Genomic DNA, 26411 nt, shown 5'->3' on the forward strand with positions numbered 1-26411 from the left:
CCGCCCCCCCCCCCCCCCCCCCCCCCCCCCCCCCCCCCCCCCCCACTTGAAGGGAGGGAGGGTTGATATAGCACGGCTAAGTGTCTCTACACCGTTATTCCATGTTCGAGATTCATGATTTACTAATAGTGACAGAGTGTTGTATTTTGTACAGTTCATACTCTGAAAGGTTTAGATCATCATTGCACTTTTCATGTTTTTGGGGCTCATTTCAACCGAGGGAGAAGAGTAGAACTAAGAAACAGATCGTTCTCCACACTTTGAACTCCAGAACCGGTATGAACCAGTTAACAGATTTTGAAAGGATATCTAACGCATATCTGTATAACAGAAACTGACGTACGTGTACTTGGTATGCTACAATGGTAAAGCATGATTTATGAAAGAAGAAGCATGCGCATATTCAATCCGTATAGAGATTGGTACATAGCACACCTGCATTTGGCTCCTTTAAAAGCAAAAGTTGACCGATAGAGAGAAATAAGAGGCGCTGAGATGAAAAATTCAGTATGAAGAGACCCTACTTCCAACAAGGACTTTAATTGCATGCGCAAGTAGCTACTCTGGATCAATCCCAATAGGCGTATATTAAAACATGGAACAGCAACGATTCGAAATTATCTCCGAGTCTACCGAGGCTTCCCATCCCTCTTTCTGCTCACGGGATGCCCAACCTGTACACTGGGGAGAAGCCGTGTTTTCGCTGATTCGCGACTTGAGAGCTTTTTGACTCGCTGAAAGTGGGAGCTAGGATCTCACGTTCCCGCAGCTTATACACTGTTTCTCCCATAGTATGGGAAGCTATTCATGGGTTGAATCTTGTATGCAACATTGTGCGACTAAGGCTGTTCATAAACTGAGAACTAATTATGACGTACGTAGCTGAACAGATGGATAGATCACGTCATGAGTGAATCAACTATAGTTATCTGCTCACAAAAGAGATATCGAATTCCCGCAGAAAGGAATCTCAAGGAGATGTGACAAGAACCACCACAAATTAGGCATCTACTTACATACAATCCAATGTGTCAATGGCCATGGCCAATTGCAGCTAACCGCGCTCCTCAGGGGAGTGTAATGGCTGTTCCCGGCAGCACAACGCTAGTTTGCCGCCTGTAACCCATACGGGGTGGCGTATCTCAGTACACACGATCTTCGGAAAGCTTGAACACACCCAAACTACTCACTGCAGCATATCCTACGCTTTCTGTGCTACATGAGCAGAGAATTGCTTTGCTCACACGGCTGGGCTAAGATAGCCGCTGTTGATCTTGTTTGCCACACACTTTAGAACCGGGATGACTTAAAACATTGAGCCACTCCACTTACAAGCAATCCGAGATGCCGATCTGATAATCTTTCTTCATGTAAACAAGTTTTGCATATTGAGAGAAACAAGACCAAGTGCACAGTCTAAGACAAGAGAGACACATGGCACCAACACCAAAGTCAGTATCGATCTAAATTTTAAACTCGCTCAAGCGGCAAGCGAAATTGCACAAACCAGGATGAACAGCGTCAGGTGTCACTCAGCGCTACCCGCGGTGGATCACATGGGGACGGTGAAGGGAGGTGCCGAATAACCCTTTGATTATGTCGTTACGCGGAATATGGGGATGCCATATTACTTGGATATGCCCTATTCCATACCCTGCCAAATTAATATAGACACGATAATACTCTATGCCTTGTGAAAGGTGAAAAGGTCTCTCTGCATCGTTGCTGTGCTGCTCTCGGGTCCAGCACAGTATATCAATCTCGGAAAGGAGCAAAAAGAGGGTCAAAGAACAGGACAAGGCAGGTCCAAATCGATCCAAGCTCATTAAAAATCTTGCCTCGCCAGAAACTAGATATATCATATATCAAAAATAAAATACGCAAGTCTCAGGCTTTTGTTTTTTGATCAACTTTTGTGATCGCCGATGTCTGAAGCTGGCCCGTGTCCTCAACCAATAGCCGTCCAGTAGGACTGCACTTTTGCATGAACCAAAAGCGGCTACGTTTTGAAATAGCCGTACCCTAGGTAGAACAATTTGATCTCTTCTTCCCATTCTTCTCTTGTTTCCAGTCAAAGCTATGTCGCGGAAAGATACGGCTTGCCCTCCGGAGGCAAAAGCTGGCTGCCAAGCAAAAGCCACCACTTGCGACGCCTATTTCGAGCCGAGTACAGTCCACTTACTTCGTACAGAGTGGTAACTCAGCCTCTGTGTTAGTATAAATCAATTATTCGCCAGCCAACGCCAGCAGTCCACGAGTATGTCCTACCCATACCGCTATCAAAGGGGTGCCAGCGTAGTGGTGTTGGTTTACGCACTTCTGCTCACTCGATCCCAGCCGCCGTCACATATCAAGCATAACCCCAGTATTCAGCGGTATCGTGTGCTACACCATCCGTTGCACTGGGCAATAGGTCTAAGTTGTAGCACCATCTCTTTTCCTAGATCCGCACGCCACTTCATACATACTGCGATTCAGAGTTTAGTCTGTACTACAAACAAACCTCTTTTTTGCTCATGGGCAGAATTAGAAGATTGAATGGATGATTATTACTATGTCTCCACTCACCTTGACTCGGCTCAGCGCATGGCGGACGCCACTTCACATATCGTAGCCATGAGTGGAATCATCTATAGCTGCTGTCAGGTAGACAGCCTGCCGTTTTTGGTACCTGCCGTTTTGGTACTTGCTCAGCCCCTAAATCATGCACCATTTGGGCGTTATAGAAGATCTTTATCGTTTCTTACTCCACCTTCTTTCAAGTAGAACCAAAGTTGGCTAAAAATTCGATGGACCGGGCAATTACTAGCTGTATACATGTACCCTCTCTCGAGAGTAGCGAGCAAGCCAAGTGACCATGACTTACTAGTAATATATTAATGCTAGACTCTAAATCAATAGTAATATGTCTTCCACGAATGGCTTGTGCGTTGGGTGGACAAGTTGCTTCGTACGATTTACTTCTACGTCCTAAACACGTGGAACTCATTTTGCACCTAATTCTGCAAGGAGAACTTTGGCCACCAACCTCCTTGCATATCTCCCTACTAGACTGCTATCTCTACAAAAATTAGAGGCTACCTGGGCATGTTAGTGTTCTCTTAAAGGCTTCTAATTCTCTCAGTTAGCTCGAATAAGCGTTGCCTGTTTTCAAAGAGCATTAGTGTAGCGGTTGGAGTTTATACTCCGCAGTCTTGGCGAGCTGCAAAGCTGCCTATTTTGGAGATAAGTAGATAGTAATCGATAGTAGTTATTACTAGAAATTGTTGATATAAGGGATGGCTAGCCATTCTAGGTGTCTTTGAAAGTCGCTCACTCCAGTAGTACTATACTACAATACCTCCCAAGCAATGCTCTTATCGCATGAACCAACTAGTCAGCTTTATTACTCTATGATATTGATCTACCAACAAGAGTTGAATAACTCCGAGTATGTCTTACTACAAACGGTGGGGGCCTAAGCAGGTGCTGTAATCCTGTATTTTTCTTACCACAAAAATCTCCGATAGTCATACGCGACGGTAAGGATACGGCTAGGCCGATTCTAACAGCAGCAGCTCTTGGCCTCTGGAGTAGGCCCCCGGTTGAAATCGGATCTTCAGTAATATCACAGGATTATTATGCTGTAATCTGCACATCGTCACCTGGGAAACACTCTACGTACTGAGCATCCAGCTACCAATATGCAGTTTCACTACACAACAATCGCCAGACGAGAAGAGAGTAAGTCATAACTGCTCTTAATGTGCCAATTAATGTAGCCGAAAACATACTAAAAGAAGCCCGGCTTTTAGTACGCGTTTAAAGGAATGGCATACTAATGCAGAAGTTTCTCATAAAATATATCTTGGGAAAGGGGGTTCGGGAAGAAGAAAGCATGAAGATGAAGATGAAGATGAAAGAAGCCAGATACGTAATAAATGTCTATTGCAGCTGGTATTCTAGCTTTGTTCTCGCTTTGCGATGTCGGCTCGTGCGTCCCTCCCCTTATTACTGACCTTGCAATGATCTCACCTAAGTCGATAATGACTACTAAGCCAAGCTGTCATTTAGAGTTTTCGCAAAGGAACCCGGCCTTATTAAGAGTGCTCATCTTGCTAACGCCGATACCAAGCCAGCCTTGTCCATTCATGGCAGTTTGCTTCCCCCCTTACTTTACTTAGGGCGTTCTGTCTCTTCTTTGATAAGCATACTTTCATTTCAAGCTGCCTTTTTAATCTTTAACCACGCATATTTTGTTTCAGAAATTAGCTTAAACTTTTCCTGCCATTGGATAGTAGATAAAGCTTCGCTGATCCCGGTGTCCAGTCAAGAGTCAACTTTACGCTCTACAAATTGCACTCCATGCTCAGCTTTGCTGGTTGGCTGAGTGTACGATACCGGAGAGCCCCATACTGACTCTTACGACATCCGTTTGGAAGGTGGTGTCCTCTTCGGAAGGCCTATTGGAGTTCGAAAGGAGGCATCTTATTTACCTCCCCTGTAACGAGATGCATTTTGGGGGCTACGAGTAATCACAGTTACTGTCTTCTACCCCCCTTCTCTCGTCATCCGCAGCGCACCCGAAACGACTAATACGACATCGCGAGTTGGTGCAAGACGATAGGATACCGGCAGTGCCTATATTTGTATCAACAGCGACTGTATCGTTGACACTGGAATCTTGCGACACAATATAGGGTCGCGGGCTTGAGTATAGGCGCTTATTGATGAATTGATGCCTCCTTCTTCGCCAGAGGCAAAAATATACACCAATACCGGAAACGAGGTACGAGATAATCTCTAACTCGTGATCTAGCTGCTTATCTCAAATTACTGGCTTGCGTTTCATCTAACACCTACTTAATCTCTGACCACCCCTAAGTTTTGGAGATTTCTCGTTTTCGCACCGTCTCGAAAGACGTTATAGTACATATATCCTCAAAAGCTTTATCACCAACCTCGGTAACTGATAAAGAACTGTGGGAGTACATTTACTGTCTGCAGGGATAAATTGCCATATTCACCTCTCGCTCTTATCATCAGCATCTACTAGTGGGGGGAATATTTTGCTCTTATAGGCTATTGCTGTCGGAGCTTTGAACATCTTCTCAGCTAACTTGTTGCTGATTCATCAATTTGATCACAAGCCCCGAACAAAGCGGGCCCCGAGGGCGTGCATGCACAAGAAGTGTGGCACCAAGTCTGGATATACGGTTTTCTCTCACTACTTACGGCGAAATTCTCGCCATTAATCGCCATTAGTTGTGAGTTGCATAGCTGTCCCTGTCTGATAAGGAGCATTCCAAGATTTAGGGCAACGTCTGGGCAACTGGTAGCTGATTGTGCTCCAATAGATGCCGCGCCGGAAAACTTCCAACACATCGCCTGAACCCCCTGCTGTGAGATCTTTTTGCTCTATTTCTGAATACTTGTTTTCATTGAGAAAGCACTTGGTCTATTCGTTCATATAATCACTAATGGGAGGCCTCTTAAAGAAAAAAGGTCCAATATGGGCCACCCCTTGTCGGCCATGCGCTGGGCGTATGGTAAAGAATCCCGGCCACGTATGCCGTGGACAAGGTGGTCCGTTCTTTTCTCTTTTCGTTACTCTCTTCTTTATGGCCTGCTGAGACACCCCCTTAACCCTGACGCTGTCTTGCTACGGATCTTCTGCATGCCCCTTACGATAGATAATAAGGCTGACATGAACCCTTTTTGTCGGGCCGGCGCATTGTAGAGAATAGTGCAAAATGTTCTCACTGTGTTGCTGGCCACCACAGGTGCGAGGACGTATGTAGCCCCTCTAACCATCGTTGCCGTTGTCTGCATTTGGTATTCTCACTATCAGATTGCCCCCAACAGCGTCCTACGATTGCTTACAAAACTCCTGCTGAACACGTCTTGTACATAGCTGCTTGTAGACAGAGATGGGAAAATCAAGCCTGCAGCGCGTGCCGTTGCTGCTGCATCTCTCAAAGTGTCCCGGGGCGAGGAGGTCAGTGCTTCGCTTACGGAATCGGTTGTCCATACTTTCTCTCCTTCATAACCAGCATGGGTGTGCATATTGGAAAGTTAAATACTTATTGAGCTGGCGTCTACAGAAAGTTGTTTGCAACAATAGTGCCTGATTCTATACTCTTTACTTTTTTTCTAATAGCTAACAATTCTCCCGTTGCTCACTGCCAGGTTTCTGAATATGAAGACTTGGCAGCCAGATACAATTTGCTTGCTCGCCGAGAAGCCAAACGAAGAGCTCCGCAGTCCTCCGCCTCTACTTCTACTTCAGCCGACGCCTCTACCGTGAGCACAGATGCTCTAGCTGGGCTGATACGCCGACAAAACGAAATCCTTTTGGATATCCGAGCGGAGCTGAGCGCAATGCGCGAGAGGGCTGGCGCGGGAACTCCGTCAGTGGAAGATTCAGATGTGTATGAGGATGACTATGAGCATGACTCGGAAACCGGGGAGTGAGTTGTGTATGCGAGGCTAAGCTCAACTGCATCACAGGATGTCTGGCTCCTTGCGGCGCAAAGTCTTATTCGATTGTGGTACACGTGGCATGTGTGTAGGGTGTCTAGAAATGAGGACGACGGCCTTGGCTCACAGTGTGCTGCTTCAGTTTCTTGACCTTGATTATTTTACTTTGGGTAGGCTTTATCTTTTCAGCTGTCTTTTTCTTCAACGCTGGTTTCAACGCTGGTTTGATCGTTCAACTGCCAAGTATCTCTACGAGATAAAGATATAGGCTTTTCAAATTTTCTAATTCTATATGTTGCCCGTAAGAAGCCGTAATCTGGAAAGTGAAGTCCTTTGGAATATTGTTTTAATGCTCATATATGATTATCATCAAAGCATTAATCTCAATTAACAATAGCAAGGTCTGGTCTTGATTCAGCACTTTGGTAAAGGCATATCCCGCAAGAGTAATCACTTCCCTGCTCAATGCGTGTCACATAAATCGTCGTTAATTTATTACCTCAACTGAGAAAGGTCGTTTATATCTTTCCAATAATAATAGTCATAGTTCCAAAATTAGTATACCACGAGAATAGCTGATGAAAAGTTAGAAAATATTAGCTTTGGTATGGCTCTCCCCCTCTTCGCTAAGCCTACATTGAAGATTTACTTGTTGTGGGTGAGCTTGAGGGTATGGAGTGCGCATATGTAGGCTGGGAGAGAGGTAAGCTGCACATTTGTGGATTAGCCATGTGTCGGGGCACAATTTTCAGGTGTTATAGGCTTAGTGGTGTCTCTTAAAATTTGAGGGTACGACTGCAAGCACGTAATTGGATATTACATGACGCGAACTCTGGAAGGATCCTAAAACAACGAATGGGCGAGGCTAGGACAAGTCCCTCCAAAGAAAGATAACGAGTTGCTGTTTTAAAATTCTCAGGGTACTAAGACGTGCATAAACGATAATTGTGTGCCGATTCTGGATGCATTTTCTTGGCTCTAACGTATATGCAGGAGAGCTGAACATCCATCGGAATTGCGACCTGGGCTGGCTGAATACGGTGTGTTTTGAGATTGGTGCGCATGGCCGAGCTGAGATGAAACTTGACGAAGACAATAACAGCTAACAGTGGGAAAATTTAGGCAACTGCCCTGGTATGCAGGGATAACGAGCGAAAGGATTTGTGTTGAGCATACATGTGTTCTGAAAAGGGCTGCTATGTAGAAACTAAGGCGGAGTGGCTAGAGTCCTACTCATCCATTTATATGGATACGGGGTACATTCGCGGAGAAGCTGTGAAAATATCGTAGTCAGCCCAAATTTATCTCTATTTATGAAATACTGCCATTAAGCTTGAAAGTCAGCCGTCTAAATAGTGTGGGTAAAGCACAAGAAAGTCTGTGATATTAGTTGCCCAAATGAGAGATTACTGAATTAGGAAATCAGCTTGACATTTGGGCCAATGGTTGCGCGAGTAGTGGGGCCAATCATTCTGCTACCGAAGAACTGTAATGTCCAGTCTTCGCTGTAATCTCAAGCCAATTTCCGACAAAGTACGGCACACATGATGCCAGTATATGCATATACAAGATTTAAGGAGGATAAAAGCATGCGTAACATTATTCTTGATAGAAAATTAGCTCGGTCCCGACAATGCTTGTACTACACGCATCTTCTACATTATGACTTCACTGGAGCTAAAAAGCCCATAGCCTGCCAACAACCACTTGTTCTGTCTGTCTGAGTCTCATAAAATATCACCTTTTCTTTTTATAAAGTAAGGCACTACCCCCAAAATTCATATTTGTATTAATCATGGCTTTGAAGAGATGCTTACTAGCTCAATGAGTAAACTTCAACGATAAATACGAAACCTATAAGTGCGGAATTGACGACTAGCAAGAGTTCACATTCGGTATATATAAGCCCAGCTAAAGATGATATACCCACGTCAGTTATACAAAAAGACAAAAACTTGATAATATAATACATAGCAAAATTTATGGAAGTGTGGAACACCATCGCCCACTTCGTTTCGCTAACCCACAGAGCTGCGTATCAAATGTGACGCCAGCGAGAGATCCCATCAAAGTGCCTGCTGTCTCTCCAATTCCAATGCTTCCAAGAGCAAATTCTGCGTCAGCCTCCGGATTCCGGCTCAGATAATCCATTGCTACCCCAAATATGTTCATATACATCATTCCGCCCAGCCAACCGATAGTAAATAGACTACCAAACAAGAAATATGGATTTGTAGTCACAAGGAATGTTGTATTGAGGATAGCAGCCATGGTACAAAAGACCAATAAGGCGAAGATGAGCCTTGGTCTCCTAGTGCGGAATAGGAGGGCGGTTGAGCGAGCTAAAAGATTCCCAAGTTGGAATGTAAGGTCATGTGCAGCTGAAAATGCCGAGTATCGTGAAAATATCGGCAGCATGACGCTGGCACGAGTTGTACCCGGAGACACGAGAACCTGTACTGCAGTGACAAGCAGAAGAGGGTTTATACAAAGTCGAAATAGCTTGTTGCCCAGGAGATTCATATTACGATTGAAGCGTGCCCAAAAGCTCATAGTTGAAGAAGATATTTCTCCAGAGAGAAGTGAGAGCTTTTGTTCTTCGATCTCAGATGTGAATTCGCCTTCAGTAGCCGAATTCTCCAATTCGTATTGTATGGGCGGTGAAGGCAAAATTAGGAAATATGCGGCCACTATGGCCAAAAGCAAGCAATAGGCATAACCTATACAGTCTCGCAACACCATATTCGTATAAAACGTTAAAACTGCCGGTAGTATGTCGCGCAGTACACTCCCAGCTGCGATTCCAGTTCCCCATCCAGCCAAAGCCGTCTTGCCATAAAGAGATAGCTGGCTCGAGAAGAAAACTTTTCCAGCTGCGGTGCTTGCTGATGCAAGTACCGCAATGAGAATGCGAATAGGCGCTACGACATTCGGAGGCGAGGCACTGGTGACGATCGCAGCTAAAATCCAACAGCTCGCAATGAGAATTGGCCAAACCCGGTGTGGGACATAATACAAGACATGTGGAAAGAGAAGCTCAACGGCGAGAGCCGGAAGAAGCTCTATAATCAAGACAATAGGCCGAGGAAATGGTATGATGAGGTAAAGGCCAGAGAAGATGATATGAGGCAGAAGAATATTTGCAAAGCCTATTAGGTACTGGATATTAGCTTACGGACACAGCGTCTAGGATAATACTTGCACGAGTTGGTGCCTCCATCAGCGAACAACTCACCAAAAATTCCGAATGCAGCAAAAACCCGTAGATTAAATCTAGCAGAGGAGATGGACACAGGCTTTTGAATGAATGGCTCGGCTAAAGGCATACTGAATACTGAAAGTGCAGAGTCGAGGTGAGTTGTATTGACAATATGGCGCTAGAGTTGCAGGTAATGAGGTCGTCTCATGTCTGCATACGTTTTGATATTTTCCCCTTTAAGTTGCTTTTCTCAACTCTTTATCAATAATATAACCGTTCAAAGTAAATAGTCGCTATGAGAAAAAAGAATAAGCTCTCAGCCTTAGACGGTGAATGCGGTTGAGGTGAAGAGCCACCCTTTATCACTTGATGATCTTGCGTTGATCACCTAGGTGACTAAGCTACACTGAAACTCGATGGCTTTTTGGGCTGTATGAGGCACATACAAACTAGAAAAGAATGACGTTGCGTGGTTTGAGGCTGGCCCCTTAGAAGTTGAGTCCCGCCCACGTGGTAGCGCGCAATATGTCCAGGTTCACCTGACTCGATACTGCAGAAGCGAGGAATGAAGAAATAACCAAAGATTTGAGAACCTTTGAATCAGAGAGATAAGAAATCACTTTTTTAAAAGAATAAAAAAAGGAGAAGCCATGGTGACGCGTAGTCATTTTTTTCTTGCTTCCTCTCATCCACTCGATGGAGATGCCAATCGCTGCTTGATTTGGCCTTTTTACTGGAGCGCAAGACCCACGTTTGCTACGGGCTATGAGACTCAGACCTGCGATCAGCGGTAAATGTTCTCCGGATCTTCGATAGGACTTGGCGAAGAAAAAAAAGGGAAAGAAAATCATTCGATTGATCTCCTTTTCTTCACGCGTTTTCGAAAACAACTATCGCCAAGGAGATGCATCGCTAGTCGCGGTGAATTTAGTTTTGTAGAGATACTCGGTGATAATTGTCATCGGCCTCGCTCCATATAACAAGGCTTTTTTTACCACCGCTCCAGTATAAAAATATGCGACGCGCGTCTCCAGAATCTTTTGCCGGTTTTTTGAAACGATCGGATTCCAAACCAGATTACCGCATCCTACCAAACCATGAGCATCAGACCATGGCCACCAAGGCCACTGGTTTCCGCCGATGTTCACAGCTAATATGCCAGAGCGTGATATGGCAAATCTTATTCTTGATAGCTTTAACTATTAGCCTCTTCTTCTCAGCCCTGGTAAATAAAAAATCTACTCTTTGCTTTTCATTACCTCGAAACACAAACTAATGAATATGTAGTCTGCATCTGAACATATGCGATATGGTCTTCCTCCTGAAGACAGAGCACCAGTTTCTGGCGTCATTGGACGACAAGTCCTTGAAGCCCTCGGCCCAGTCACTTCTAGGGGTCCCGGCGGTGAGCGGCGGCTACGAATATTCATGCCAGCCGATTCGCCTCATATTAACCTTTGTAAAAGCGTCATGTCGGCAGTTGCTCTGGGCTATCCTCTGCCGACCCTGTTAAACTGGGGCGGCGAGTTCAATCACCCTGAATGGCACTTTGCAGGAAGCCACATTGCAAAACTTGAGAGCTTGCTTGCTGTTATTGAAGACCTTTTAAAACAACCCGACTTAGACGGGGGTGCAGACGAACATGATCTGGCTGTGCTTGTTGACGCATATGACATTTGGTTCCAACTGCCCCCCTCAGTGCTCATTGAACGATACCATCGTCTCAATAACGAAGCTAATGAGAGAATACGGCGAGAATGGCAAGCAGCGCAGCAAAACTCAACTTCTGGCTTCCCGATGTCTCCCCCAGAACAATCAATCATCGTTACCACCGCCAAGGACTGCCAACCAGATTGGGAATCCGGCTCAGACCCCCATTATTCTCACTGGCCCCAATCACCTATGCCAAGTGACTTATACGGAGAAGGCACCGACCAAGTGCTACCTCTCCTATTCGACCCAGCGCGTAAATACAAGAAGATACGCCCTCGCTGTATCAACAGCGGCATGATTATGGGCACCATGGGTGCGCTTCGACAAGCCCTCAAGCGCTGCAAACGCAAAATCGAAACTGTTACCCGCAGCGGACGACAGCTTTGGAGCGACCAAGCACTCCTTGCAGAAGTCGTTGGTGAACAGGAGATGTGGCGTGAGTGGATGAGAGACCTAGGAAGCACATGGGACGGCACCATCTCGAAATACGATTTCGCAACTCTTAGCCCAGAAGTGCGTACCATAGCCGCAAAAGCGCTTACGGGTGAACAATTCGAGTTCGGTATTGGACTCGATTACAATTTTACTACCATCCCAGCGACTTGCTCCTCTGAAGAAGACGGCAGCTTTATCAAATTCAGCAATGAGAACGCCATACGAGAAGCCTCACTCAAAGCTGGCGTGCCCAACGGCCCGCGTATAACCACTCTCCCCGAGGAACTCAAGTATCAAATCCAAGAAGCAGACACCCATAAAGGCCCCCTCTCCAGCATCCTATGGGGCAACGTACCTCTTTATACAGACCTCTTCTTCGGCGTCACTCCCGTGGGCATCCACCACAACGCGTACATCAACGGCCTCAAGCCAAAGCGCTTGAAACAGTGGTGGAACATGATGTGGTTCTATCCTCTGCTCCGGGAACTAGTGACTGCGCACCTGCAGAGCCTCGAGACAACAAGGCCACTGCTGAGTATGCCCTCTCGGCAAGATGGAAAAGCAGACGTCACGTATTGGCCACCAGGCATACAGCGCCACAACAAGCAAGTGACGGTATTTGAGCCGGCAACAGCTGAGAAGCCAGCCAAGTTGACGCCAATAGAGTGGGACGGGGTGTGCCAGAAAGGACGAACGCCATGGTATGATGAACTTTTCGGCGACGATAACGGACCACTACAGATTAAGAACTAAAAGAGAACATTCCTATTTAGAGCATAGAAAGCGAAGGCGTCATAGAACAAAGTAATAATCTTAGTTTATTCACTTCTTCACTTCTATTTATACGAAATCGGATGATACCCTTTGATACTTGGCACAGTCCGGTCCATGGAAGGCTCACGCTCTACTACTATTCACAACATGCGTGTTATCGCCTTTTCCCAAATGATGGAAAATCAAATCGTCTGTTTTTATTCCGCTGCATTTTCAAAGCTTATATACCCTTTTCCAGCCACCCCATCCCTTGATATATTTCCATCCGTCATATTAATAATAACCCTATATCCTCCATGCCGTTATCTCCCCGCTAAATCCTGAAAATCATGCCGTATGAGTGTATCTCAGCCAATCTTGAAAATATTCATCCATCCATGTTGTCATTAGAGTATATATGCCATCTCTTCATTTACCCTGACGATTTCGCAGAGACTGCGTAGGAGCAGCATATCCGCATCTTCCATTTCCATGTCCACTATTTTCTCTTCCACGGCTCCGCTTTCAGACATGAGTCTGGCGGTCGCAATGAGGCGCCGTATACACCGGAGCAGCTCAGTCTGAATGTTTCTGATTGCCATGTCCTGGCTTGCGGAAGTACCCACTGGGCTAACAGTCCTCGCATCATCTTTGCCCCAATGCGTATAGCTGTTTCTTTTTGCAGAACGAACGGATGCTGCTGCTGAAGTCACGATTGATGCTTCATTAAGACCCAGTAGAGATGCTGCCTTCTTAGGAATATCATCGCCCTGTAATTCTACGGGCGAGCATGAGCGTCCGGGGCCCATAGATGACGGATACCGGGCAACGAGGGCAGAAATGTAATTGTAGGCGACAATATGGGAATAGAGTGCGTCACAGATGTAATCAGAGCAATTTCCAAATACATTCTTGATTGCTGCCCATGGTTTTGGAGATTCCAGCGAACTTGAGCTGGGTGATTGCAAGGCATTTACACCAGCGGCATGGGGATCGCGCGTCTTATGGGACATCTGCGATCCCCTCTTGACCACTCTTCTCCACAAGGACTGTTTTGACAAAGTAGGTGAGAATTGTGGGCTGGGAAGAGGAGAGGTGTCTGATCCCGGATGTCTGGCCTTTCTGGAGTAGGCTCGGATTGTCTCGATAGTCAAGCTAGATGAGAGGAGCATCGTCTCAGGAAAGCACGCCGTGGAAACCCTCAATGTCTCAATGACATCGGGTGGCAGAGGAACCACTCGAGCCAGCTCGTCGCTCTGAAAAGGTAACGAAAAAAGCTGCGCGCTCCCGTTGAGCCACATTTGCACACTGGGGAGAGGTGACGGAGGGGGTGAGGGGCGGATGTAAACACCGTCGTATCTGGGCGCATGTTTTGAATCGATGGAAGACAAAAAATGATTGTACTCTGGCGTAGCACGCTCGTAATTCATTGACGCAGTCTCAACCGCGTGACTGCCCACCCGCCTCTTGATCGATGTATTGCTTGTACGCCGGGAGAGGCCACTTTCGAGTAGATGCTGTAAGCTCTGTAACGACGGTATGGAAGGTTTGTATTGTGGCATAGGCATAGAAAGGCTTTCTGGACTATCGGGATACCGCATCTGCCCAGGGTACTGCGTCGAGCTGGGCCGCCACATCTGAGCTGTCGAGTTGCTCAAGTGTTGCCCCGGCGGTGGCGCGAAACCTGAGAAACCCGTGACTGAATGCGATTTTCGATGCAGAAATTTATGCATGCTTCCGCCTGAAGAAATAGAGCCAATACTGGCTTCGAATTCTGGGGGTGTTGGCGGCCTCGGTGAAAGGTGAAGCGCAGTGCCATAAATTCCGACATCTTCCCTGTACTCGTCTTCAGCATCTGAATCAGCTTCGATCCAACTGCTATCACGCCGAGAATCCTCAGATCGCGATATTAACGATATATTTGACGAAGGCGGCTTCTTGTTTGCCAACTGTAGCTTCGATACTCTCTTGTCTATAGACAAATGTGGTATTAGAAAAGAGGGAGGCTCTGCAGAATATATCGATGATGTGTCGGTTTCAGTTGCTGAGCACGAATCGGATGTCATATCGTTTAATCCATCATTTTCTTGCTGATCAAGGAATGATACCATGGAATTTCGCTCTTGGATAGCTCCCAGAGCCTGGACGCGTAGATGGGCGGACTGATATGGCGAAAGAGTAAGCCGATAGGAAGTCGTAGTGGCCTTTGGTTTGTCCACATAGCCATTAAATGACGAAGAAGGTGAAATAGGCGGTCCAGCTGTCATGCTTCTGGCTTCAAAGATTGGCTTGGATACTTCCAAGTCTCGGGCAAGTACTTCTGGAAAATAGTCATCTACTCGCTGTTCCAGAGCTTCGTCAGGTAGCTGGCTATTGAGGCTCGAACAAGACGATGCCGATGATAATGTAAGTGGTAGCAGTCCTTTCATACTTGACACTTTTCTCCGCGTGGCCCTGGCCAGGATGATCTTGGTCGGTGCGCTCCTAGAGCTGTTGGCAGGCTGTTCTGGAAAACAGGTAGGCGAGGTGGCGGTTTGTAAACTAGTAACCGACATCTAGGCTACGTCTGCCCCGACTCAGCCTGGGGATGTCAGGTTTATATTATGGGAGGGACAGACTGAATTAGTATATCTCTCAGAATTTCTCGGTTCAGATGCCGGCTGGTGAGCAGTAGTAGTTAAAATTCAGGGCTAGGTTGTTGTACGAGACGACCAGCGGAGAAAAGCAAGACACAGACAGAGTCAAACACAAGGGATGGGATGTTGGCAGTCCAACTACCAGTGATGGTAGTAGTACCTATACTATCTTGCGTTTGAATATCTTGCGTTTGAAAGAGCTTGATAGAAAGGATGATAGGCAGAACGAATAGTCTGTGATAGGAAAATAGCTTCAGCTGCTATTTGGGTAAGTCAACTTGCTGAAAAGCTGAGAATGGTGCACTGAGCACCCGGGTGAGGGGCCGATCTAGCACATGCATATGTACAAGAAAGTGATATCTCAGATCTCGACTATGTATAATAAATGGTACTGCAAGGAGCCTCATTGCGATGGCCGGAGTATGGAGACTTTTGAGAAGGGCGGCTACATCCTGGTTAGTGGCACAAGCAAAAGCCATATTCAGGGGTTCGCGCGGACCAGAAGAAAGATGCAGCTCCAATTTAGCGTAGGCCATTGTTAGCCTATGGATTATTGACTGTGGAAGGGAGGGGCAGACGATGTGTTGAGAGCAAAAAGAAATACTAGACATCACCAAGCTCCAACTCCTCAAGCTCAAAGCCCAGGCCGCCATCTGGCCAAGGGAACCTCCGAAATCCGACCACTGTTTCGCTATGGTACTAAGCTCAGGTCGAATTATCTCGCTTGTGCCCTCTTCTTTAGCATCTCTTGTTCTTTTTTTCTTATTTCGCGAATCAAAGCCGCTAGCAAGAAGAGCGTTGAAGTAAGAGGGCGTTTCATGACCGTCGAGATGCTGACCCATGCTATTTCTATCATGGTCACTTTTTTTAATCTCCTCTGTGGCTTCCTGCAAGGGGGACTATGCGAGCGCCTGCGGCTAATAGCTAACTGTCTCGTTTGGTTATAGTCGGGAGATTCTTGGACAGCCAGCACCTTCGGAAGATGTGGCTCACCTCCATCCGTACCAATGATGCTTGCTATATCGTACCCAGATGAAGATCACGAATCAGAATTATTCCAGCTCAGTGAGGTTCCATCTAAAGAGCGACAGTCATCTCCCAGATGCCAGGAAGCTATATTCATTAGAGAGCTAGAGTAAGACAGTTTCGTGTGACTCCAACTCAGCGGCGACAAATAGGGAGTGCTGTGTACTACTAGTAATAGTCGTAGGTTGTCACTCGGCTAGTTAGTACATGTATCCTTGCGAGTGGCTGTATTCTTTTCTTTTTTTTTGCTCCCCTGCTCTTTTGTCTTTTCTTTTTTTTTCCTTTGGGCTTTCAGAGAGTGGAATGAGGAGCGGAGCTTTCAGAAGCACAGAGTAGCAACTAGCGCACCTCCTTTGTCTTCTCAATTGCTTCGTGCACAATCACCGGGTCCGTGTTGCAGATAACACCTACGGAATAATTCGTAGAATTAGACAATACTACGCCAAAGTCAGCTTTCACTCGGTTTCTTGCCAGGGTGGTAGGTAGTACAGAACACTTTTCCGTACCATCTGAGGGGCTGAGGACATTGCCCCTGCACTCTGGGTCTGCTGTTGGCTGCAGCAAGAAAAAGGAAGAAAAAGTAATTAATTAGAGCCACGGGTCTCGACAGGCGAGTGACAAGGTTCGCACCGTATCCCGTGTCCTCCGAAGACCTTGTAATGGAACCCGTCAGTCTCTTGGTACGGATATACTCAAATCCCGAGTGTGGGCATATGCAAACCATCGTTTCGACCATTATGCCAGTATCATCAGATCATCGAACCAGCACAGAGTAGCTGCAGCGCTGTGGAGACTCGAGGCATCCACCGCCACATGGCTGCGCTCTGGACAGCGACAGCGAGCTGAGCGGATGTTGAACATGTCATATCCGGAGACCCCGCAGATCCAACTTGCAGTTAGATTAGGTAGATATTGCGGCTCATAAGGAGATTATGGGCCAAGGGCGAAACAGGCCATTAGGAACCAGGTCACTCAAAGCAAGGGACGCAAATGATGAGCTGGCAGCTGATAGTCGCTGTGGCGATATGCAGGGCGCGGCCTAGAGCAGCTGTGCTCGTACATCGTACTCGCATATGCATCTGAGATGGGTTGGTGAGACGCTGAATCTCCAGTCCAGCCATTGCAGAGTGAGAAGCAAAGGCATAGAGGTTGAGAACGCAATAGTTTGTGGTAGGCGAGAGATGTAAGGCAGGGAGAGCCAGGATGGGCTTAGCCAGGCCTGATAATCAAATAAGTCGCCTGCAGGCGATCGGACGCTGCTGGCTAGAGGCCGCTAAGGGGCGCTAGCAGGCGGCATCAGAAGGCCCAGAGGCGCTGAAATGGCCTGGATCCGATGGGTTGCAGCTGGAGTTAGGCCCCAGATAGCGGGTCACCGTGCATTCCAGCTAACGTCAAATTTCGCTTTTTTCTTCCAACGGCTAGTTTTTTCTTGCTTTTTTTGATACTTGACTGTGAGAACTCATACGGCACCACAAGACCAGGCGCAAAGGTGCTAAGGGCATACGATATCCGAATTCCGCATCTGCAACCGAATTACTAGTGAGCAGACCATTGGCATTAGCATCACCTTGGCACAACCTGGGCGAATCGATCATCAGATCCTGTTCTCAGTATCAGCCTAGGATTGGTATCAGTCTGGGCCTGGTAGCCAAGGACTGCAGAAAAACAATTTGGGTACCAAGTGCCCAATAACGCCACTTCCACAAGGCCTAGTCATCTTCAGGACATAGTCGCCATGCTATCAGACGAGCTCTTCTCCTCGGTGTGCGGGCCACCGATAGCTGCCAACACGGCGATATCAAAAGACGTTGGAATCTACGCCCACACACTAACGCCCACGTGGGCTGTCAAATCATCCTTCAAGAAGAGCTCAGCACCGGTTCACTGCTTGGCCCTGAGTGACTCTCATGTATATGCTGCCCAAGACCAGAAAGCTCATGTTCATGTTTATTCTCGAGCCCGGGGAAACCAAGAAGCTCTTGTTCCTTTTCAGGAAAGGATAAGATGCCTCGCTCTCGCTGGTGACGTTCTGGTTCTAGGAACTGCGGAGGGCCGGTTAATTCTTTGGGAAGTATGTTTAGTCTCCTCAGCTTTCACTTTGTCTTTCCTTTTTCTTCGATACTTTAGTCATTTCTCACTCCGATGAATGCTAGGGTGCTTGCTCGTCTAAGTCAGATATGCTAACGTGGATGTCTAGACCTGTACGGGGCGGCAAATCACAACGCCTCCATGCCATGTGCAGGCCGTTAGCTGCATTGCCGTGTCCCCTAACCACGTGCTATCTGCCTCGGATGATTCTAACATCAACGTGTGGTCCCTGCCGCGTCTTCTGGAGTCTGGACAGGATATTGGTCATGAGCCTGAGAGGACCTTGTCCAACCACCGAGCTGCCGTCACCGACCTTGTTCTGGGCCCGGGCTCCAACCCCGAGACGAGCCTCTGTGTATCTGCAAGCAAGGACAAGACCTGCATTCTATGGAACTACCAGTCAGGCCAGGTCCTGCGGACGCTGTTGTTCCCTACGGCTCCTCTCTGCATCTCTTTGGATCCTTGTGCTCGAGCCCTCTTCGTTTCTTCCGAAGATGCCAGCCTCTATCTTGTTGAACTGTTTGGAGACAAGCCTCTTCTGGGATCCCGTAGTGCTGAGCTAGCATCTATCGTTATGCAGATCAACTCTCCCTTGGGGGTGGCTGATGAAAATGCAGGACCTGCCTCCTGCATGGCAGTAAGCCATGATGGTACTTCTATCATTACCGGTCATACCAAGGGCAAGATTCTTAAGTGGAGTCTCGTTGACAATAGCCATTCCACAGAATTGGCAAATCTCAACGCGTCCGTCACCAATGTGGCTTTCGCCCCTCTTCTTTCAGAAAAGAAGCACAGCCAAACAGTCACTATCATAAAACCAAATCAATCTCAAAGACAGTACACTCTAACGACTCAGTTGGAGGGAGACTTAAATCACGATACGAGATTTAACCAGATGCTTAGCACCAACGGCTTTTCATCCGAAACCATCGCACAAGCCTTGGCATCTTTTGCTGCCTCTGGAGAATCTAGCTCATGACCTACATCTAAAAATAAATGAATTGGAGGGATTACTAAAAGTTAATATGCGTCAATGAAGGACATACCCCAAGGCTGTTTCAATATTATTATCAGGGAGGCGAGCATGCTTGCATCACATCCAATTTTTATATAGAGCGTCAGGCGGCAGCCCTGGCTCAAAATGCACAAAATAAAAAGCCATCAGCGCGGGACTAGAAAATAGGAAATTTTCAATGCAAATATAACGGCTATTATATCTAAATGACGTCGTCCATGTAGGAAAAAGTGTTCGATTTTCCACGCTACTTGCCTATACATGGTGGTAAACCTCGTACATGTAGTTTATTTGCCAGCTGTGTACGGATTACAGGTGCTCAGGTCCATGTTAAACGTATTACAGGCACGTTAGGATAAACACTAGTAACGAACCTCACTCAAAGTCGTACATGGCCGCCTAAAATCGTGCTTAAGACGGCCAAGCTGAATATACCGGATCCCTTCGGCTGTTCGGAGACAACAGCAGCTTCGACTCGGTCCAAAGCAATAAGTGGGTGACTATCAATATGAAATTCGCCGGGCAAAGCTCGGACGGGGATCCTGTTCGGAGCAGGGATTTCTCCGGCCCGACTAACACCGAACCGCCCGCCGTCATTATCAATGTTTGGTATGAAGAATGAACGTCCATACTTGCAAGCGGCAACAACACATCCCCATTTCACCTCCACACAATGTCTTTAGTCGGCACCTTACGGGGTGATTTACCCCAGCAGACACGATCACTGGTAAGTTGCTTTATCCCGGTGCGAAAGCACAAGAAGGCTTGTCGCCTTGGCAAGCCTGCGTATTGCAATGGTGGGGGATGCATGAAAACAGCAATATGGGTGCTTTCAAGCTTTGAACATGTCTTTAATCTCGCTATATACTCAAGCTAACTGGGATTGTCATTTTAGTATCGACAGCTATTGCGCCAGAGCAAAGAATTCAGCTCCTACAATTTCCGCGAATATGCGAAGCGACGGACCCGAGATGCTTTCCGAGAAAACGTTGCTGTAGAAGACCCGCGCAAGATCCAAGAGCTGATCCAGAAGGGGCTGAAGGAACTCCAGACGATGAAGGTATGAGATAAGGCTGCTCGCTCACGTTTCTTCCTGCGAGTAAAGTGCTAACGGCGCATGACAGCGACAAACAATCATTGGACAGTTCTACAAGTTGGATCGATTAGTAGTGGAGGCAGGACAATCGGTATATTGTTTCCCACCTGGGTCTCGCAATGCTTCAAACGCTGACTTCAGTGATACAGGGCAAAGAAACCGGTCGATCGGGACAGATATTAAGGCAAAAGGACACAGGGTAAGCCTGAACGCTTTGGCCATAAGACACCGCCGAGATCGCTAACAGATATATATCCAGGCACGATTGATTACGCGAAGGAAGCATGCGTTAATGACGAAATAATCACGGGACGGAATGATAGCTGTACAGTAGGATGGCAATGGGCTTGTACATCATACATATACCACAGGAATGTCGAGAGACGACTTTTCGGCTTGGTTTGGGAGTATTGCGGGATCGTTATGAAACAAATTAGACTACTACACTACAACAAATCTCAATTCTAGTTGCGACAACTCGCTGGCGCCCAAGCTGAGCCTAATTGGGCGATGCTCTGACTTATCTCGTCTCTACGAGGTCGATATCTCGGTCTTGCGGGACGTCAATTGAGGAGATTTGATGAGATCAAGATGCGCTGGAATTGCATCTTGCATGCTGGACCCCGCAACTATGGTAGTCACTTGCCAGCTATTACTACAGCGACCACAGGGGCCTAGAGTGCTAGAAATGGTACATCTACAATGGTATGCAAATAGTATAAGTGCTTTCGCAAGGCCATTGCCTTTTTTCGTCCAACTTTCAACCATATCGCTTGCTTAATTCGAGACGATGCGGATATATCTGATATATCCAGATAACTCAATAAAATATCTTTGTAATAGCAATATCGCAACTATTCTACCAAAGCAGTGCCAATCTCAGTCTTTATGTATTCTAATGAGACCGTCCATGCACTGCAATCTACAGAAAGTGCACTACGGCATGCGTGCTTATGTCATCATTCTGTAGCATCTCTAATTGGCTGCGTGCGTATCGTTTTCACCAGCCAACATCTGGGTCGTGTCCCAGTCATCAATTGATTCGTCCTAGACATTGAAGTGTATCAGATGTTCCTCGTTCTGAGTGCATCGCAGTATAGCACGAATTGAGCATCGGCCTGCAATCGCGCTGAATCCCGCGCCGCCCCATAGCAAGCGAAGCCGCTTTCTGCAACAATCTGTACAGGCGCAATGGCGCCAGGAGTACGTTTTCATCGTGATCAAGACTGCGCGACACTCTCAGCTGACATTGTCTTCTAGACAAGACGCGCTGGCCGTAGCGGCTATGCCGAGCACGACGATTTTGAAGGTTTGCCGATTCTGCGCATCGAATTCTCACGCGACAGCAGCTGATTATCGCAGGTCTTCCTGTCCGTCAATGGCGGCACGAATGGGTCAACGTCGCGCCTCCGGTGCAGCAGGAGCAGCAGCAGCAAAACGACATCTGGGCCATCGAACTCATCCACGGCATGCCCAAAGATGCGACTCTGTTGCCTCCGCACACGCAAGAGCTTCTCCGCGCTGCGCGTTCCGGCCGACTTTACAAGCGTCCACACCCGAACGAAGACGAGGAAGCGGAGAACGAGGCCACCAGGGAGGAAAAGCTCGAGAAGAAAGAGGAGGATACAAGCGCGCAGGGTTATCAGATCAGGGTTTGGAAGCAGCTGCCCAAGAATGTCGAGGCACCGGTGATTTCGCACCTTGCTAAGCGAAGGAAGAACACCGTCACCACGGCTAGCCGAACAATCGAGGAGAAAGTCCAGGGACCGACGGTGACCAGGGCCACAGTTCGGCGGATGGACGCAGCTGGAAATCCATATACGGAGGAAGTTACTCTATCTGAAGGCCAACGGGTAGACGGCGAAGTCATATCAACCAGGGTTGAGGCCATCCCCGCGGCGCAACCAGATACCTATGCGGCCGTACCACAGGCAGCAGCGAGAAGAAGGCCGCCGCCACCCAAGAGAAAAGCAAAGGCTGGACCTGGAAGAGGCAAGAAGAAGTCAAGACAGCAGCCAAATGCAGATCAGCAGGCCGCTAGAAGTGTGCCTGCAGCGGCTGGAGACGCTGCAGCAGTCAAGACAGAGAGCAATGGGGGAGTTGTAAGTGTTTCGCTGAATATTTGCTGTATCGAGCTGAAACTAATCATCTGGAAAACAGACACTCGTACAAAACGAGAACGCGCCTCCAAATCCGGATAGCGAAATGGGCGATGGTGAAGGTGATGGCGACGAAGAGGAGGATGATGATGAAGAGGGCGACGATGGCGACGAAGGCGAAGATGAAGAAGAAGGCGAAGGCGAAGGCGAAGGTGACGAAACTGGCGATGTCAAGCTACAGGATGAATCTGTCCTGGATGCTACCAAGGATCATGATGAAGAGATGGTCGATGCGTCTCACATAATTGACAACCCTGATACCGGGATGGAGGATGAACAGCCAGCACCAGAAGAGCCAGCGCCAAGAGAGCCCTCTCCTCCCAAGCCAGCAAATCCTACACTCGAACTACCTCCGGAAAACCCTCTTTCTCTACCAATCAAGCACGAAGACACTCCCCCAAGGAGCGCTGTCATCGTGCCCTCCCCATCTGCGCCATCAGTGAACACTGAATCCGAAGCCGCAATTGCTCAGCCCCTTCTGGATACACCTGCAGATAACACAGCCGATTCGACCATTGCTGAACCACCTTCAACCATTGTCGGGGAAGCTCCTGAGGAGGCTATTGAGCGAGATGTTCCGCATGTTGAAGGAGCCGTTGCAGAACCCGTTGAAGAGCCCGTTGAAGAAGCCGCCTTGCCTCCTCCTGACCAAGTGGGCAATATCTCAAGCCCCAAGGCTGAGGACGAAAGCTCCCGAGTCTCTGATGAAGCCTCCAAAGGCCAAAGCAGCGTCCAACCAGATGAGAGCGCCCAGAAGCCGATATTGATGCATCAGCTGTCTACAATGACCGAGGACACCATCAAGCCGGAGGACTCAGTCTCTGTAACAGCTCCTATGCCTGAATCAGAGGCACCTTCGGAAACTGGAAACGCATCAGTAGAAGATGGAAAGGAAGAAGCTGTCCCTGCGAGCACAGAGGCTGAGTCAACCGAACCACAAGTGGTTGCTCCCGAAGCAGACGAGGATGTTCCTATGGCCAAGGAGGACGAACCGGATCTGCTTGGAGGTTTGATGGGAGAGCTTGATCGCCAGGCAGCTGCGTCACAGCTGTTGGAAGAAGTTATTAAGCCCGACACCACATCCACCACCGAGGCTAAGCCTGAGAGTCCTGTTGATACAACGCTGCCCGATGTTCCTGAACCTGAAGTTGAAGCCGAGGCTGAGCCAGAAGCTGAGCCTGAAGTTGAGACTGCACCACCCGTCACTGAAGAGGAGCCCAAGGAGCCCGAGGAGCCCACACACGATATCCCAGAAACAGAGATGCTGCTTGAGCCAGAGCAGGAATCAAAACCAGAGGCCGAATCAAACCAGGAGGCAGAATCAATCCAGGAGGCGGAATCACACCAGGAGGCCGAATCACACCAGGAGGCCGAATCAAACCCGGAGCCAGAGTCAAAGCCTGAGCCAGAACTAGAGTTAAAGCCAGAGCCAGAGCCTGAGTTGAAACCTGAGCCGGAACCGGCGCCTGAACTGGAGCCTGAGACTGCGCCAGAAGAAGATCAGCCCATGGCAGATGCGACTCCGCTAGTGAAATCAGAACCTCCCGCTGAAGAAGGGGATGGAGAGAAGGCAGACCCGCCAGCCGACGCGGAGCTGTCTTAGTGACTTTACAACATTGGATATGACACCGTTTATGCGCACAGAGAGATGTACTTATATATATATATATATATATGGTGGTATTTCTATTCACCGGGTCCTTTAGTTCAGTCTATCAGTGACATCGGTGTACGACTTACGTTGTGGACGCGAAGAGCAGTCAGGAGATATCTGCGGTGCTTTTATTGGGATACGTTTCAACCTTTTTTCTTTTAACGCGCTATGCTATTTATCGAATTGTGTTTTTTGTTATGATAGAGTGTCTAAGTTACACTTATCCTAGTACGAGCGTTTATTAAAATAAGGGATACGATATAGCTGGGGCAGAAGAGTAGTAAAAGAAATTGCAAAGTCTTGTTTCATATACACATTTATATATCTAACCTAGTACAATAACTCCCTTCTAGAAAAGAAGAAAAACTTCCTTCTGGCCTTAATTACTTACTGGTACAATGTGAACGGGCATTCCATCCGGCGCGTCTATCTGCCCATCCACCGCCAATCTCGGATCCAACGGCGCAATCTGCACCTTTTCCACCTTTAATCTACCGACTCGGCGGCCGTGCATCTGCAAGCTCGTTGCGTGAGCATTGCTCAGGCCCAGGAGACCAGCACTGACCAGCAGCAGGGACATGAGAACAATGGCGCCCGCCTGGGAGAGATTGCCGCTCAGCGAAGCAACCATGTAGACAATGAGCTTGGACATTGCCTCTAGGTATCCCTCTATCGTGGTCTTTGCTCGCAGCCACGCTTCCGTCGTCACAGCTCGTAAATCAGCATCCTGTCCCTTGAGGATAACTCGTCGGTTCTGGCCCCAATCGATAGTATATTCCGTCATGCCCGTATCTTCCCTCTTCAGCGTTATAGGCAGTTGCAGAGAAGGCTTCGAAGCCGCTACAGCCGTCGGCTCAGGCGACGACACAGGCACATCCTTTGCAGGAGGAGGAACGGGAGTCAGTGGCGGCGGCGGCGTAGCAGCAGGTTGGCAACGCTCCTTGATGGCCCAGATATTCGCCAACCGCGACACCATGAGCGCGATGAGAAAGCCCAATCCCCACCAGTCCTGCAACAACACCATAAACACAATCGCCGCTACCGTGAGCAGGGGACTCAGCAGATACAGCGCATGGCTCACCCAGTCAAACTCCAGCACCCCCTTAACATGACTCTCGTGATCAATCTCCCGTAACTTCCTCAGCCCGCGCTGCTGCCTCCTCTGCCATCTCCGGCGATTATTATCCTTCTTCCCAGAAGCAGCAGAAGCCTCATGCCCCAACAACAACGACAGCGACGACGCAAACGTCAACACGCTCCCAAACCCTTCACTCTCATCCATCTCCACATACAGCGTCACAACGCCATACTTGCCCTCCCTCTCCCACAGCCGTCGCAGATACTTCACCATGGCCACATTATTCACAATGTAGTGCCTCGCCCCATGGTCCAGCGCCATCGACAGCACCGGCCTACCGGCGCCATACTCGGGCGTCAGCAGGTCCGCCGCCTGCTGGTAGTGCAGACCCGGCGCGAGCACAAAGGCATCTAGCCAGGAGGCGCCTCCCGCTATGACTGTGCGCTGGGCAATAGTGTTGAGGTCCGCGAGGGCGAGGAGGCCGCCTGCCGAGAGGGAGAGGTGAGGGATGGGCGTGGCGGTCCAGGATGCGATGAAGGGGGCATTTGGGTCGTCCATGGAAGGATGGAAAGTTCAAAAACAAGGCAAAAGAAACAAAGGACAAACTTGAACGAGTGTGTTTGGGCGAACGGAGTTGACGTCAAATACAGAGTCAAATGTCATATCCAAACCGTGTAAGTCGCAAAAGACAAATCCATTATAATTATATATAAACAGTCTCAACTTCTATTACAAAATCAATACAACAATAAATAAATAATCAACTCGGTGACTCAAACAGAGATAAAAAGCCAACCCTCCAGGCATCGACATCACACATTCAAGCTCCAAAAGAGCGCCCGTTTAAATGCCTGCATCCTGCGTATAACAAGGGCTCACCTGGTCCAAATCAGATCCTTTGCTTCCGCCATGATGTAACCCCACGCGGCTAACCCTCACGGGACCAGGGAAACTTTTGTCGCTGATGATCGTGGTCAAAAGCTGTCGGCTGATAGGGTGGCCTATGAGAGCTTTTTATAAAGGGTTTGGCCTTTGGCTCGTGTGGTTGCGAGATCTTGTGACGTTAGCTGCACGGGTTTGCCAGGGTTTCGGATCGCGGG

General features: G+C 48.1%; 7 protein-coding genes across 7 annotated transcripts; 4 read left to right on the forward strand and 3 right to left on the reverse strand.

The window, feature by feature from the left end:
* Window positions 1-8439: 8439 nt before the first annotated feature.
* Window positions 8440-9785, reverse strand: GGI43DRAFT_433182 (batten's disease protein Cln3; the record flags this gene model as incomplete). Its single annotated transcript, XM_083209699.1, has 2 exons — window positions 8440-9608; window positions 9695-9785. 2 exons carry the CDS (start codon window positions 9783-9785, stop codon window positions 8440-8442), a joined length of 1260 nt encoding a protein of 419 aa, XP_083062164.1.
* A 984-nt stretch (window positions 9786-10769) lies between these two features.
* On the forward strand, window positions 10770-12559 carry GGI43DRAFT_433192 (glycosyltransferase domain-containing protein; the record flags this gene model as incomplete). Its single annotated transcript, XM_083209700.1, has 2 exons — window positions 10770-10883; window positions 10946-12559. 2 exons carry the CDS (start codon window positions 10770-10772, stop codon window positions 12557-12559), a joined length of 1728 nt encoding a protein of 575 aa, XP_083062165.1.
* Window positions 12560-12966: 407 nt separating this feature from the next.
* Window positions 12967-14988, reverse strand: GGI43DRAFT_421966 (uncharacterized protein; the record flags this gene model as incomplete). Its single annotated transcript, XM_083208035.1, has 1 exon — window positions 12967-14988. The coding sequence occupies one exon, from the start codon at window positions 14986-14988 to the stop codon at window positions 12967-12969; it is 2022 nt and encodes a 673-aa protein (XP_083062166.1).
* A 2684-nt stretch (window positions 14989-17672) lies between these two features.
* Window positions 17673-19483, forward strand: GGI43DRAFT_401293 (WD40-repeat-containing domain protein). The gene is made up of 2 exons (XM_083205554.1): window positions 17673-18292; window positions 18419-19483. The coding sequence occupies exons 1-2, from the start codon at window positions 17957-17959 to the stop codon at window positions 19286-19288; spliced, it is 1206 nt and encodes a 401-aa protein (XP_083062167.1). The 5' UTR covers window positions 17673-17956; the 3' UTR covers window positions 19289-19483.
* Window positions 19484-19944: 461 nt separating this feature from the next.
* On the forward strand, window positions 19945-21263 carry GGI43DRAFT_401294 (LYR motif-containing protein). The gene is made up of 5 exons (XM_083205555.1): window positions 19945-20051; window positions 20220-20384; window positions 20449-20511; window positions 20570-20619; window positions 20680-21263. The coding sequence occupies exons 1-5, from the start codon at window positions 19998-20000 to the stop codon at window positions 20687-20689; spliced, it is 342 nt and encodes a 113-aa protein (XP_083062168.1). The 5' UTR covers window positions 19945-19997; the 3' UTR covers window positions 20690-21263.
* A 153-nt stretch (window positions 21264-21416) lies between these two features.
* On the forward strand, window positions 21417-24397 carry GGI43DRAFT_333368 (uncharacterized protein). Its single transcript, XM_083202003.1, has 4 exons — window positions 21417-21623; window positions 21681-21729; window positions 21783-22522; window positions 22581-24397. Exons 1-4 carry the CDS (start codon window positions 21612-21614, stop codon window positions 24180-24182), a joined length of 2403 nt encoding a protein of 800 aa, XP_083062169.1. The 5' UTR covers window positions 21417-21611; the 3' UTR covers window positions 24183-24397.
* Window positions 24398-26072, reverse strand: GGI43DRAFT_333369 (uncharacterized protein). Its single transcript, XM_083202004.1, has one exon. The coding sequence runs from the start codon at window positions 25867-25869 to the stop codon at window positions 24613-24615; it is 1257 nt and encodes a 418-aa protein (XP_083062170.1). The 5' UTR covers window positions 25870-26072; the 3' UTR covers window positions 24398-24612.
* Window positions 26073-26411: the final 339 nt, after the last annotated feature.

Source organism: Trichoderma evansii (genome assembly GCF_050947405.1).
Source record: "Trichoderma evansii strain SZMC 28006 chromosome Unknown GGI43scaffold_6, whole genome shotgun sequence".
In the NCBI taxonomy this organism is placed as follows: Eukaryota; Fungi; Ascomycota; class Sordariomycetes; order Hypocreales; family Hypocreaceae; genus Trichoderma; species Trichoderma evansii.